The sequence below is a fragment of the Taudactylus pleione genome, unplaced genomic scaffold (genome assembly GCF_031769625.1).
Source record: "Taudactylus pleione unplaced genomic scaffold, aTauple2 ptg000117l, whole genome shotgun sequence".
NCBI classification, from domain to species: Eukaryota; Metazoa; Chordata; class Amphibia; order Anura; family Myobatrachidae; genus Taudactylus; species Taudactylus pleione.
Genome location: NW_028284519.1, coordinates 14,095,827 through 14,111,690, shown reverse-complemented (window position 1 = coordinate 14,111,690; position 15,864 = coordinate 14,095,827). Strand labels below are relative to the sequence as shown.

At 41.2% G+C, this 15,864-nt stretch overlaps 1 protein-coding gene across 1 annotated transcript in view; it reads left to right on the top strand.

The window, feature by feature from the left end:
* ADCY7 (adenylate cyclase 7) overlaps positions 1 to 15,864 on the top strand; it is a 117,198-nt gene that overhangs the window by 96,100 nt on the left and 5,234 nt on the right. The window contains exons 19-24 of the mRNA XM_088471959.1: positions 3,054 to 3,147; positions 4,258 to 4,416; positions 5,233 to 5,379; positions 5,608 to 5,715; positions 10,497 to 10,611; positions 12,950 to 13,074. Coding sequence (XP_088328085.1) covers positions 3,054 to 3,147; positions 4,258 to 4,416; positions 5,233 to 5,379; positions 5,608 to 5,715; positions 10,497 to 10,611; positions 12,950 to 13,074 — 748 coding nt within the window. The remainder of the gene's footprint in view (positions 1 to 3,053; positions 3,148 to 4,257; positions 4,417 to 5,232; positions 5,380 to 5,607; positions 5,716 to 10,496; positions 10,612 to 12,949; positions 13,075 to 15,864) is intronic.

Sequence of the window (15,864 nt, the reverse complement as noted above, 5' to 3'; positions counted from 1 at the left end):
CCTGCTGAACCTGACGATATCGTCAGGTTGACCAGCATGTTTGCACGATGATAGATGTCTAAAAGACCAAATTTTCAAACGATTACCGAACGATTATCGAGCCATCAAACGATATTGTTATCGTTCAATCGCTTATTTGAATAGTCTAGTGCAGTGGTTCCCAAACTTTTTGGAATCATGGCACCCTCGAGTATCAGTATTGTTTTCAAGGCACCGCAAGGCCAAAAGTAAGTTAATGAGAAATTCAGAAAAAAAAAAAAAAAGATTAAGTAAATGGTGCTTACCTGTAATCCTTAGGTTTAGTTACATGATGAGGGAGCAAGTCTGCGCTTCTGTTTGTCCACATATTTACTTTACATTGATAATAATTTGATTTGGTGCTGGAGCACAAAGCTGAGGCACCCCTGCAATTGTCCTGAGGCACCCCAGGGTGCCACGGCACACACTTTGGGAACCACTGGTCTAGTGGAAAGGCACCTTAAGGGACTGAATTACTGCTTCTAAACTGAAAATTCACCATGTATCTGAAGACTGTAAATAAAGATAGGAGTTCTATAGATAAAGCCTTACATCTGCATGTGTTTGTATCTATACACAGGAGCTGACCAGCAATGTAAAATGAAATACCATCTAATAAAATGTACCTCTGGGTGCCAAAATAGAAACCAATTCCTGGAACAAATCCACTTTTAGACATTGTATTATCATTAGTGACCTGCTACAGCACTATTAAAGGACGAGTGGCATTGCTTGTCGGCAGGAGCAGATGGTAGAGAGGTGTTAATATTAGGGATGTGCGCCGGACCATTTTTGCTGGATTTGGTTCTAATTCGTCGTCCGGATTTGGTTTTGGATTTTTTTACAAAAAAAAAGCTAAAATCACATAAATTTGGCTTTTTTTTTCTTCCTAGAGTGTTATTAACCTCAATAACCTTAATTTCCAGTCAATTTAGACCACCTTACAGTTTAAATTATAGTTTTCACCATTATTGGCCAAAGGTTGCAGTGAGCTGACTGGTTAGCAAGCGACAAAGCAGCGGCACAGACACCACAGTTTAAAGCACATCTATGACACATTGCCACACAGCAGTGGCAGAAATGAAAGTAGTGCACCCACCCAGTGGGGTACGGCCAGCAGAATCACAGTACTTGTTACAAAGTGGGCTACCACCCTAGGAGTCACAGTGCACAATCTTATTCACATTACACCGCACATAGTGCCCCTGATTCACATTACACCATAAAGTAGTGTCTCTTATTTATGTTACGACACACAGTAGTGCCCCTTTTACACAATGCCCATAGTAGTGCCCCTTTTACACAATGCCCACAGTAGTAATGCGCCTTATACAATGCCCACAGTAGTAGTGCCACTTATACAATGCCCCCAGCAGTGGTGTCCCATACACAATGCCCCCAGTAGTGGTGCCTCCTATGCAGTACCCTTAATAGTAGGGCCCCCTATGCAGTGCCCCCAGTAGTAGTATGCCCTCCAGCCCCCATTAGCAGGTCCCCAGTAGTAATGCCCCCAGTAGCAGTGCCCCCATTAGCAGGCCCCCAGTAGTAGTATGCCCCCATTAGCATGCCCCCCATAGTAGGCACCCAGTAGAAGTGCCCCCACTAGCATGCCCCCAGTAGTAGTATGCCCCCAGTAGTATGCCCCCCAGCAGCAGTGCCCCTATTAGTATGCTCCCCAGTAGCAGTGCCCCAATTAGCATGTCCCCCAGTAGTATGCCCCTTAGTAGCAGTGCCCCCAGTAGTAGTGCCCCCATTAGCAGGCCCCCAGTAGTAATGCCCCCATTAGCAGGCCCCCAATAGTAGTATGCCCCCCAGTAGGTGCCCCCTTACAAACACACACATAAAAAAAAAAACTTACCTGAATCCCTGCTCCTGCCGCCGTCCACTCTGCTCTGCTGTATTAAGCGCGGAGGGAGCCAGAAGACGGAGCTCATGAGTGAGCTCCAACCGGCTCCCTCCGTGCAGAAGCCAATAAGAGTCTGCCTGACTCGCATTGGCTGCTATTACACAGCTGCCGCTGACGGCTGTGTGTTTGTGTCTGTGTAGGGCAGACCGCTATCACTGCGTTCTGCCCTACACTAGCGGAGCCCTGACGTCTGATTCTCTCGGAAGAATCCAACATCAGGAGGCGTCTGTTCGGCCCCGAACGGTGATCCGAGTCAGACGGGGAACACCCGAACAGGGTTCGGGTGGACTCGGATCCCCTATGTTCGGAGCGGTTCGGATTCGACAGAATCCGAACCGCTCATCTCTAGTTATTATGTCGGTGAGTGCAGGGCTGCATGTGGTGGAGCAGTGTCCTGATGTGAGGACGGGAATGGAGGCAGCAAGAAGCCACAGACCAGACACTTATATAATAGAAGGAGCAGGATCTCCGTAATAACACTGGATACTTTGCTCCATTCATATCGCTAGGATATATTTCATTGTACCTTAGCAAGTAAATCCATATCACAGAACCAGCAGATATGGTGAGAAATAGACTTTGGTATGGAGAAACCTTTCTGATTTATTGAACATTACTAGGAGTCTGCATAAAGTTTGATACCATCTTATTTGATGGAACTACATTTTATTTAGAGAACAATGGGCCTGATTCAGACTTGGGAATAGAGAGAGATATCTCTCTCAACTGATCATCTTGGTGAAACCATGCTGCACTGCAGGTGGGGCAGATTTAAAATGTGCAGAGAGATTTAGATTTGGGTGGAGTGTTTCCAAACTGACATCTAATTTGTAGAGTAATAATAAAGCTGTGCAGTATTTGTGGGCTACATGCAAAAGCAGCCAGTATTTACCCTACATGTAAAAGATTTATGTATTTACACCCCTTGCATTGCAATTGAATATGGTTTGTTCAGGTTCACAGTTGAGAGAGATATCTCACTCTATTCCCAAGTCTGAATCAGGCCCAATGTCTTTTCAAGACCAGCTTTCTGGAGATCTTCGCTCTACCTCAAGACGCTTATTATGTCTGCAATAGATATCTTTATAATGGATTGTATTTTGATTGCACATTTCTTACTTTTGTTTAGTAGTGCGACAACAGGGATCATGGATAACCTGCAGAGGATGTCCAGCTTTTACCTTTCTTTATTCTTCTTAACCTTAGTTTTATTGGCAAGGCAGGTAAGTTAAAAAGCATATGATAAAAATGTCTTCTACAAAAAGGGTGATTTAAGCTTATACCAACTAATTGTCAGATGTTTGCTGTCCTTTTTCAAAAGTGTGCTATAAAATTACGGCATGTGATTGGTTGCTATGGAAACAGCACATTTTCCCATAGGTACATGTGCACCACTTTTCACATTTTCCCTATATGCCCAGATTATTGTCAGCCAGGGCTCAATTTTTATAAACTATGTTCTTTTACTGAAAATTATTATTGTATCATCTTACAGCAACAAGATGAGTGGATTTTAAGGCAGCATTATGCAGATAAGAATTATTTTGATGTATATTTTTCTGTTATGCATTTGGTTTAAGGGATTTTCTTAAGAAACTCTATTTTTAGGTAAATTGTATTAACAAATATTATGCAGTTCAGTGTCTCTTTTAGCCAGCAGATGTCACTGTTGCACTTGCTTTTCTAAGAAGGCATGGGTCCTATAGCTAGGTCTCTACATACAGGTGTGTCCTCTTATGTCTAGCCTTGCGCATTAATCAGCCCTTCCAGTCCCGCCATGCTGTGACATGTCGGTAAAGCAGCGCGTCTTTTTGTGCAACGTTTTCCCTTCTAATGCGTCTTATTTGCACATTGATATGAATGGGACGCACAAGCAGTTTCTGCTGATTAAAATTATATGCGGCATGCCTATTTTATATCTGCGACTGCGGGTGTATCTGCATACGAAACGCTACTTTACAGTGTCACAGCCGAGATATATATATACACACACACACTTTTAGGGGCCTATTTATCATTAAATATTAAGTATCCCCCAGATGTACTATCGAGGGATCAGAGCTGATATCTCTATCTGTGCGGCCCCTCCATTTTCATCCGCAAATGCAGACCCCATAGGTTTCTATGGGGGCTGCTGTACAGCCAGATTTACCAAGCTTCCGATGGCGTTACCCTATAGTAGCCTATGGACTCACGGCAGTGCAAATGCTGCTGGGGGACCCGTACCAGGAAGCAGTGTGATAGCGTCTTATGCTGTTTACACGCTAGGACTATGAGGACACGTGTAGATTTTGCGGTGTTTAGAGTAAAGCTCTTTCCTTCATTGTTTTCAGGTAGACTATTACTCCAGGTTAGACTGCTTGTGGAAGAAAAAATTTAGGAATGAAGATGAGGAAATTGAAACCATGGAGAATCTGAACCGCCTCCTCCTAGAGAACGTTCTCCCTGCACATGTAGCTGCGTATTTCATTGTTGACAATAAAATGAATGAGGTACAGACTCAATAGTAATGGCGAAACACCACAAACCGTAACAGCAAAACTCACTGACAAGTGGATTGACCCTTGTGACAGATTCTCACTCAGCACCAATGTATCACTTCCGCACTAAGAAATACAAGATAAGGACCTAGACTAAGGATTTCATCTACATTTTTCAAATCTCCTTAAAACACCATTTTTTATTCTTTAAAATCATAAATGATCGTATTAACTGCTCTACTGCCCTCTTGTGGTAGAATAGGTTAGAAGTAATTCTAATATCTCAACTGTGCTGGAGAGGTCATCTATATGACATAATAACTTCTTGTTTTTAGGCAGTTAAAAACATTATCTACCATAGTTACTGGGTGCCCAGGTGATTATATAGAATGTTTATTGATTTGTTAATGTATAATGACCACTAATCTAATTAATATCTGATACATAATAACATCAGATAATGGTTTTATCTATTATTTAACTGTAACTATGGCTTTGAACAGGGTCGTAACTAGGCTGGTGCGATATGTGCCACGGCACAGGGCACCGCAGGGCAAGGGGCGCTGCTCAGGCCACCTACCCAGGCACCTTCAGTCACACAATACTGTCCTACCCAGGAATCAAAGCCCAGGGCACCAAAAAGTCTAGTTACGGCTCTGGCTTTGAATAAGTATTTGGTTCCTCAATCTCTGTGTAACAAGTCTAGGTCTTGCAATGCAGTACATTTTACTTGTCTTTTAGACCAGTAAGATTTAAATATAGCTAAATAAAATAGATGTTTGTTCTAGACCACTGTATTGCTCATGGTGACATCCTTTGTATTGCCAGGACTTGTACCATCAGTCTTATGACTGCGTCTGCGTGATGTTTGCTTCTGTCCCAGAGTTTAAAGTCTTCTATACAGAGTGTGATGTCAACAAGGAGGGTCTGGAATGCCTGCGGCTCTTAAATGAGATTATAGCGGATTTCGATGAGGTATTACATTGGATCACCGTCACATTTTGGATGTTAAAAAGAGGGAGATGTACTAAGCCTTAGAGAGAGTGAAAATGGAGAGAGAGAGGAAGTACCAACCAATCAGCTCCTAACTGTTATGTTACAGGTTTGTTTGAAAAACGACAGGAGCTGATTGGTTGGTACTTTATCTGTCTCTACTGCTTAGTACATTGCAATATAATTTTTTAATTTTCTTATTATACTTAGCTTTTAATGAAACCGAAATTCAGTGGAGTAGAGAAAATTAAGACAATTGGAAGTACTTACATGGCTGCAGCAGGTCTGACCGTAACTCCTGGACAGGAAAATAATCAGGTACTTGTAATGTGTATTTTATCCTATTGTCTACTCATTGGTTTTATGTTTTTATTGTGCCTACATATATTTTCAGAACATAAATATTTAGCACTTTGTTATACCTATTTACTTGCCATATTCATTCTACTTCATTACCAAGGTTCTCGATGATGGGTAACAAGGACTTGCCATAATAGCTGAGACATGGATAACTCTTGTACTGTTTCACACTCTGCGTAATTAATCCCAGATATAAGGGGTTTCCTAGCTCTGATTGCCTATCATTATTCCAATTTTATCATTCAGATGTTTTAAGTATACTTTAATCATTTATTTCCAAACGTTTTTTATCACCGTTATTCAGAGTAAATTTACAATGACACCATCTGCGCTCTTACTTTACTTTGTCGCTCCATCTAAATAATTTTATTGTTTGACTTTTATGATTTGTACCCCAAAACATAGGCAGCAGGAAGTAACATCATAGGAAAATAGACGCAGACACAGCAGTTAACTGTTATAGGTCCAAGTCCTTTTTTTCTTGAGCTGGCCATACACCAGACCAACTTTCCTCCACCATCCAACTAGTTGGTTGGATAGAATGAAAATCCGCTAATGTATGGGAGCAAATGACAATCAGCAATTTGCTCCCAAACACCAGAAAACACGAAAAAGGTCGTTCAGGCAAGTTGGTTACATCTGTTTGATTTAAAAAAACATGTCTGTAAACGGCTTTCATCTGATTGTCTTTTGCTCCCATACATTACCTGATTTTCATTCCAACCAACCAACTAGTTGGAGGAAAGTTGGTCTGGTGTATGGCCAGCTTAAGAACAATTTATTTCTAGATTAAAAAGAAATCGAAGTGTCTCCCTAAGCAATTCCCAAACACATTGGAATGACTTGGACAGGAATCTAGGATGTAGAAAATGCATAGACTCATGAGTCCCTGCATTCTTTCCTAATAACATCCCTAGTTCTCTCTCTCCTATATATGCTCATCAATAATTTTATATTGCACTCCTGTCTACATAGATAGAAGTTACTCATAGTCTGATTTTTTGCTCTACATGTCCTAGCACATCTAGATTGTATCTAGCACACTTCCCACCATTTGAAGATGTATAAATACAGTATAAGTGAGCCTCTTTATAACAATGCGTGTACCAGGCATGAAATCTCAATCTGCCATCCTCTTTCCCTTATCATCTTCCTCCAACTCCCTCTCTTTGTGCTCTTTTCTTCACACCGCCTGGGAGGAAATCCAATCTCTTCTCTCTGCTTCTCCCCACTTCACCTGACCCCTTGAGTCCATTAATTCTCACTTCTTCTCCCCCAATGTCTGCCTACAGTAGGAGTGGCCATTGTCCATTGATGGTTTGCAACTGATGGTTTATGGTTTTGCCAATGATGATGTAGATCCAATAGTTCTCTGCCATTAATGGCAGAGGCGCAGCCCCCGATGTGATGCTAAGCCCCACCCCTTTCCTGATTGTCCTGCACTGCACCATAAGCAGGGATGTCCATTAATGACTATCATCAATAGTTTCCCAGAAATGGCTTCATGCTATCTATGCAAAACACACAGATGGCAATATTAATGGAGACCATCGATGGTTCACTCTCCAATGGCCATCCCTAGCCTACAGTTCGCTTACCTGCAATTTGTCCCTCTACACTGGTAAGTTCTCATACTCCTCCAAACATGCACTTGTTTCCATTCTCAAATAATCCTTTCTTGATTCCACCGATTTGTCAAATTACCATCCATTCTCTCTCCTTCCTTTTAAACTCAAGAGGCTTCTCTACACCCACCTCTTCACTTTTCTCTTGACTATCGCCCTCTTTGACTCTTTAATTCAGCTTTTGGCCTTTTCCACTCTATAATCAACCTCAAACTATTCTCCAATGACCTCCTCTCCACTAAGTCCAAGGGTCACTGCTCTGTCCTCATTCTTCTTGAACTTCTCTACAGCCTTTGACATAGTTGACCTGAGGTCTTTGTGAAAGTGCTCTCTTAGTCTTTCTCCTCTCAAACCGCTCATTCTCCATCACAACCTCCACCTCTTCTCCCCACTACCCCTGTAGCAATCCCTCATGCCTCAGTCCATACTTCTACCACTCTTCACTTTTCATCATTTTGTGAACTTTGTGCTTCATTGTCACCTTTATGCTGATAATACCCAAATCTACTGTACCTGTCATCCATGACCTCTCCCCTTCCCTCCTCTCACACATTTCATATCAAAATTATATTCCACCCTCTCAATTTTAATATCTTGTTTTCTCAAGCTTAAATACATCTACTACTCCTGTTTCCACTCCTCTCTCTTTATCAACATTGACAACACTTTTTTTTATTTTTTTACCAAGTCTGCTCCCTGATTCTACTCTCCCATTAACTCTACACATTCAATCATTTACCCACTCCTATCAGTTTCATCTCTGGAACATCACCAGAATTTACCCCTTCCTCACCCTCAATGCTACCAAATGATTTGTCTACTCCATCATCTGTTTTCTCGACTATTGCAACTCTCTTCTTTATGGTCTTTTCATCAAACACCCCTCTCCTTAATGTTGCTACTAGACATCTTTTTTTTCATGCCAGTCTGTCTCTTCTTCCCCTCTGTGCCGATCTGGTCATTGGCTCCCTATACACTAGTGTCCAATTTAAACTCATCAGCCTCACCTAAAAAACTCTTACTCGCCCCTCCTTCCAACATAATTTCCCTTCACACTGTTTCCCGACCTCTTCAGTCAGCCTGTGACCACCATCTCAAATGCTTCTCACGCGCTGCCCCTATTCTACAGAATCCTCTCCCCCAACCTCCATTGTTTCAAATGCTTCCTCAAAACTCACTTTAGACTACTGGATCACTGCCTGATGTGTTCTATCCCTTGTACGTGTTACACCCCTTTGTATTCAACCTATAAACCCACTTCTTTTTGAATGCAAGTACTCACGTTCTAGGCTCTTCCGCCTCGTTTTCTCTCTCACTATAGACTTTCTCATCCAGCCTATATGTATACAGTGTAACTGTCCTACTTGTGATTATGTATATATGTTATTTTGTTACTGTTTACCCAGTTTTGAATATTTGCCTTGTACAGCACTGCAGAAATTTGTGGAACCATATACATAATTACAAATGTTAGGAAATTAATTCAGTGACAAACTGTTATTTGCTTGGGGGTTCAGAGTTGCAATACACTGAACATGTGCGTAATCTTGGTGTTGTACTATATTTTGGCTTGACCCTTAGAATCTAGTGTCAGCCATGATCAAGTAGTTACAAGGAAAATGGGGGAGATTAAGTGCTCTACTGTATATATGGATGTATACTTATGTATTTGGTTGATGTGTAATACACGGTTTCCATATAAATGTTGCCCCCTTGGTATACTTAAAGCAATATGTATAAGTATTAATAAGGCGGTATTGTGCAGGCGCTCTACATATTGTTGTATGGACTGTTAAATATAAATGCAGTCCTGGTGTGAACCACCTTGTACTTCTGTGGGAAAATACAAGGTGGTTCACACCAGAACTGTAAGTATACCAAGGGGGCAATATTTACTATATATATATAGTACTGTTTCCCAGAGACGTAGCTAGACTTTTTGGTGCCCTGTGCCAGAAAGAGCATTGGCGCCCCCCTCATTTTTCAAAGGGACATAATGCACCCAAAAAATGGCCATGGCTTCATGGGGAAGGGCCAGGGAAGAGATAGGAGAGGCCAGGAGATGCTGGGGATGAAATAAGAGGAAGCTACAAGTGAGTATGATAATAAACAGAAAATTGACAGGCCCAAACAGCGCACCCTGACCTGTGGTGCCCTGTGCGTTGGCACCGGCCGCACTACCATAGCTACGGCCCTTAAGACACCTTGAGAGCGCTGACCACTTTATCCTTTCAGCAATTATCAAATCCGCATTCCTTCATCTGAGGAACATTCAGTAGCCAGAATCAAGCACTTAATTCCCTCAGATCTGCCTACACTCGTACATGTAATTTTTATCATCGTGCTTGGACTACTGCAATGTCCTCTACCTGGTTCTCCCAGCAAAGAAATTCACTGCTTGCATCTGATACAAAATGCAGCAGCCATGTTGTTAACTAACCAGCCTCATTCCTTACACATTACACACATTTTCTACTCCATTCACTGACTGCTGATAAGATGGTGAGAATCCTATTTCAAGATGGGTTTACTAACTTTTAAAGCCCTACATAACTAGGGTCTAAGGTGGCTGAAACAGTTTCCGATTCCTTCTACCCCCACTCATTTACTTTGTCCTCCAGTATCTCCCTTAATTCAAGCTTTTAGCCTTCGACTCTTCCTCGCACAGTTCAATAGACTGCTACTCTGGAAACCTTCAAAAACAGATTCAAGATATACTTCAGTGGTTCTCAATCTCAATCCTCAAGGCACACTTACAGTCCAGGTTTTCAGGATATCCATAAGTAAGCACAGGTGACTTAATTAGTACCTCAGTCAGATTGATTATGCCATCTATGCACAAACATGGAATGCCTTAAAACCTGGACTGTTGAAGACTTAGCTTGTGAAGCCCTGCCTTGTTTATTCAAGCATTTCATTAATTTCCCTTTAGTTTCTAAAAAAAGAAAATACAACCCAAATGCTTGGCTTTCTTTTCTGTAGTTTATTAATACTGAGGTTTATTTTGTATTGTGTGTATGCAAATTCAAAGCACTTTGAGTACTTGGAGAAAAGTGCTGTATTAATAACATTATTATTATTATTATTATTTAACTGTTATATTTGTCCTACTAGGACCAGGAAAAACAGAATGCTCAAATAGGAATCACAGTTGAATATGCCATGGCTCTAATGCAGAAACTGGATGGAATTAACAGACATTCGTTCAATAACTTCCGTCTACGTGTGGGTGAGTTGTCAGATATTTCCCTTTTATCCATGGGGGTCACTGATATTCAGGCTATAGTGTGCAGAGAATATATTTTAAGCACAAAACAAAATAACTTTTACTGAAAATTTTGTTTGGCTTTTCACTACTTTTTTAACTTACTATGGAAGTAAAAGATTTCAGAACCATTTTTGAACAGTACGACAATCACGTGGTCATTGGTATCCATGCTCACACCACCACTGTCCGGGAATGGACCGAGCCCCAAGTTAGAGAGTGGGACACTTAGTTAAATCATTTACTAGATGGCAGTGAATTTTTAAAAGGATAATAAAAATGAAGCAGCATTTATCTTTTTCTGTTGCTAATTATTATTTATTACAAATGTTTTCCTAATACTTTGTTTGGTAATGCAAAGCATTGTTTTAACACATCTCCCATACTAATTTAACCTACAGCTATACTAATTATATGGAAATTCCATTAATGAATTTTTATTTTATACTATGTAAAATTATTTTAAAATCGTTTCACACATGTAAAAGTCCCCATACTCTGACTGGAGATTACGTTGCCACCATTCATATTTACCTATTAACTATGATCCAGTGCTGGTTGCTGTAGGCTTAGTTTTCTCGTCATGTTGGGCTGTCTAGTATAACTCATACAATAATGTGCGAAACCAATATAGCACATTTATGTACATGTTCAATGAGACCCCCTTGCTATGCTTTGCTGTAACTTTAAACACTGAGACTTGGGTCAAACTCATAAAGATACTACACTTTTTGTTACCTTGGTGACTACAGTTGCTTAAAAAGTTATCTTGGAAGGTTTCTTCTCCACTGTTTTAAAGTACACTAAAAGCAATGTAAAGACCAAAGATTAATTTTTTATACTATATTACTTAATAGAATTAAAATTAAGTTTATGCACATGTTTTGATTATATTGTTTTATATTAAGTTGTCTTTTTTGATTTTTCGAATTGTCTGTAGCATCAAATTTCTTAATATTGGATAATGATATTCGACTTAGGGCCGTATTCAATTAGCCGTGAAAAAGTTTTGTCTGTCACTTTTCGCCTGTTTGCGTCTTATCTCCAAATTCAATTCCAGGACGTTTTCCCTAAGCGGAAACTCAATGCACTGAAACAGGCGGAAAAGTTTCTCCATTGAATGGCAGCAGAAAAAAGTGCAAAATCTCTATTTTTGGGTGCAAATGTGGGGAGTTTATTAAGAACCCTTTGGACACCCCCCCCCCCTTTAAAAGCACAATAGAAGCAAATATAAAACAAAAACAATTACCTCAGAACACCCCAAAAAGACATGTTATATTTGGGGCAAAAATTAAAAAAAGTGGGGGGACAAGGATAAAAAGTAGCGAAACAGGTTTCTTGGGGGGCTGTATGGATGGGGCAGGTGTTTTTAGGATTGCAGGTGCATGCAGTAGGTGGATTTTTTAAAACATTTAAAAGTACACTTTAGAAACACAAAAATATGCTAGCACCCATTTTCAAGTACTGTACCCCAAATTTGGCAAGACTATTTATTTTCTACAAAAAATACTGTTTTCTATAATTTTTCACCGCTTTTACAAATATGCTTTTAGAAAGCTTTTAACACAAATTAAGGACACAAAGTACTTTTGTCAGGACTAATAGTACACATCTGTAATGATTTCCAGTGTCAGTGCATCTTATTTTGGGGTACAGACTGATTTCGCCAATCTATTCAGTACTTTCCGCCAGTTATGCATTCGCCTATTTGCGTTTTCGCCTGTTCTGCAATTCGTGTCTCAAACAGGCGAATGTGGCGGAAAGTACAGTAGGCGAAAAGTTTCTGACTTTTCACGTCTAATTGAATACGGTCCTTAGGTTGAAACTCTGTTGGATGAGACTACATGATTAGAGCCCAGTACTACCTAGGCTTTCTACATAGCTATATCATATTTTGTTTCATTTTTTTTTTTTGTATCTGTGTGGGACATCCCTATTATATTATGATCTTTTTATATTTTATTGATAATTCTTTGTTATAATCCTTTTTCTATATTAATTAAAGCAAAACTGTCAATAAAAAAAGCACAATCTGGGAATTATGTTCTATGGTAGTAGCAGACAGCTAAGGCCAGCAAGTGCTGCATTATATCTCATGCTTCATCGGTTACATGGATCACGTCTGACATTGAATTAGCAGGTACCGGTAGTACTTTCTTTGAGTAGATACATGTGGTCTTTTCAATAAACTTTAACCTGTATTTGAGTCTACCAGGGAGAAAATTTGCATTAATAACATGTCACTACCTCCTTTCTATGGTTTGGTTATTATCTGAGACACTGGTGCCATTGAATATTTCAGGAATAAACCATGGACCTGTTATTGCCGGAGTGATTGGAGCTCGGAAGCCACAGTACGACATCTGGGGGAATACGGTGAATGTGGCGAGCAGGATGGAGAGCACAGGGGAGCTTGGCAAAATCCAGGTACTTTTTTATACCCATATCTTATCTAAACTGATGGCTAATGTGTAATTACATTTTGCTCATCTGGGAAATGCACACTTTTCCGGAATAAACTCCTCTGTTATCGGTTAGATGCATCTGCAGAATTTTTAAAGTGGGTAACGTTATACAAGGCAAACATTATTATTATTTGTTCCTTCAGCTGCTTCCTCGCATCACTGGGTACATTTATTTAAAGGGCAGTTTTGACCACCAAACTGAACTTTATATTCAGCGGCTTGAAGGGGGATAGTCAAAACTGCCATATCTCTCTGGCCAATTAGCAGATGAGAAAGCTTAATACATTTTATAATGAGGAGAATAATTATAAAGCAGATAACATAATATTGTCCCTTAAGATATTAATTTATTTAATATACTGTATTAGGGGGGAAAATGCTTAACTTTTTGAAGAGAGCAATATTATTTATTATATCAGAGGGGCAACATTAATTGTGAATTGGGCACACCAATTTTTTTTTTTTTTTTAATGATAGCCAACAATTATCTCATGATATAAGCACCATTTAAAGCACCATAAAATAATAATTATTGGCCAGTCATGCAATTATTATTGGCTTTTTAAAATAATTAAAAATATTGTTTTCTTAAATAACCCCCCTAATATGTTAATAAACAGGAGTTATGGTAAAACCTACCCTTGTTAACTCTTTCTTTGAAGATCATAGGGTCCACAGGGAGACAATGGGGCGTAGGTGGTGGATAGGAAGATCGGACAGCAAAAGGTGCAAATACACCTGCACGACCAGCATAAAATAAGATTCATCATACGATTTCCCTTGAATTCCATGGAGCTCGATGCAGTCCCGGCCACACGATTGACATACGATCTCACGATACGATGCATCGTGCGTCTGTCGTGTGAGCGGCTTCATTTGTTTAAAAGATTAAAAAAAGGCTGATACACGCACGGGTAGATCTGTAATATAATAAGTACCGATGCAGGGATGGTTCAGTGAGAACCATCCGTGCATCTGTGAACATAAAATATAAAAAGTGTTTAAATAAAAGAAACGGCGTGCACCCCCCCAAAGGGCAACCGGCTCTGGGCTTTTAGGGACCCAGTGCTGGGTGGGCAACATACTGGGGACAAAACGACGTAGGTTGCTCTTTTTGAGGGGGGGGGGGGAGGGGAGGGGAGTGCACGCCGCTTTTTTTTTTTTTTTAAATCACTTTAATTTTTCTCTCACAGATGGTTCTCACTGAACCATCCCTGCATCTGTACTTATTTTATTACAGACTGATGCATGCATCACAGGTCTACACGTGCGTGTATCAGTCTTTTTTTTTTTTTTTTTTTTAATGAAGCTGCTCGGACGCACGTTGCATTGTATGCTGAAAAAACAGGGCACGATCAGCATACGAACACGACGGATAATATGTGCTGCACATCTGATCATAAGAGCCGATTGAAGGTGCAGCGGGAGCGCGCATGGGATCATATCAGTTAAATAATGCACGATTTCTACAAGATTGATCGTACGGCGAGTCGAAAATCGTGGAATCGGGCAAATATCATGTAGGTGTATGGCCAGCAAAACAGTTAAAATTTTGCAATCCCAGAATGTTCTGGTCCTTTACAGACATATCGCATTGGCTGTGCTGCAGAGTCGATGAACAGATATGTCTGCAGACATATCTGTCCATCAGCAAGTGTGTCCCGGCGATCAGCCGATCGCCATACACAGGGGCGCCAAGGGGGGTGGCATGTACTAATTACTCGGGTCCGGCACCGCTCCCCCTCCCTTTTAGGTCACAGCAGCCCAGCACACAGCAGCAGCCGGAGCAGTCTCCTATGCCAAAGGGGGGGAGCGATCACGCTGATCGCTCCCTCCACTGACTGTGCGCCGGGCTGAAGGGCACACAGCTCCCCCCTGCGCAGCGCCGCAAATGATTTTTCTTCTTTTTTCGAAGGGGACATGGCCACGCCTTCCGTGATTAGGCCAAACCCCTACCCACCCCCAGGCCGGCCTGACCTGCTGCAGCATGCAGATGATGGTCGTTCAGTGTTTATGAACGACCATCATCTGCAGGTATATCTGCAGATCACTCGATCTGCAGATATATCGCTATAGTGTGTACCCCCCTTAAAGCAGGAGAGGAGAGAAGGAAGACTGGTACACAGAAGAATCACACACACAGGGAAGGAAACAAATGACCAAGAGAAGAAACCCATAGAAGCCAGGAGCGTCAGGGCGGGTGCCCTGTGGACTTCGAAGAAAGAGAACTAACAAGGGTAAGTTTTAGCATAACTCTCCTTTACTTTTTCAGAGTCCATAATGCTCCACAGGGAGACCATGGGGATATCACAAAGCAGCTTTTCAAGGGCGGGGATGCTCCTGAGCTGAGAGGAGAACCTGGCGCCCCAATAGAAGCATCCTGATAGGCAAATGTATCAAAGGCATTGAACCGAAGAAAGGTGTGGACAGAAGACCACTTGGCCGCCTTGCATAGTTGTTCGGCAGATGCGCCACGGCAGGCTGCCCACGAGGGACCCACAGAGTGAGAAGAATAAGCAGATACTGTAGCCAGCACAGTAAGGCCAGTCTGCGTGTAAGCTTGTGATATAGTCATGCGAAGCCATCTGGCCAGAGTCCATTTGTCCTATATGGATTCCACAAGAAGGGATGGCCAGCTAACAAAGAGGGAGTCCGATTTCCTGATGGAACTAGTACGGTCCACGTGGATCTTCAGAGCACAGACCATATCCAAAGTGGCTTCACCTGCCGAGAGGTCTGGTGATTGAAAGGC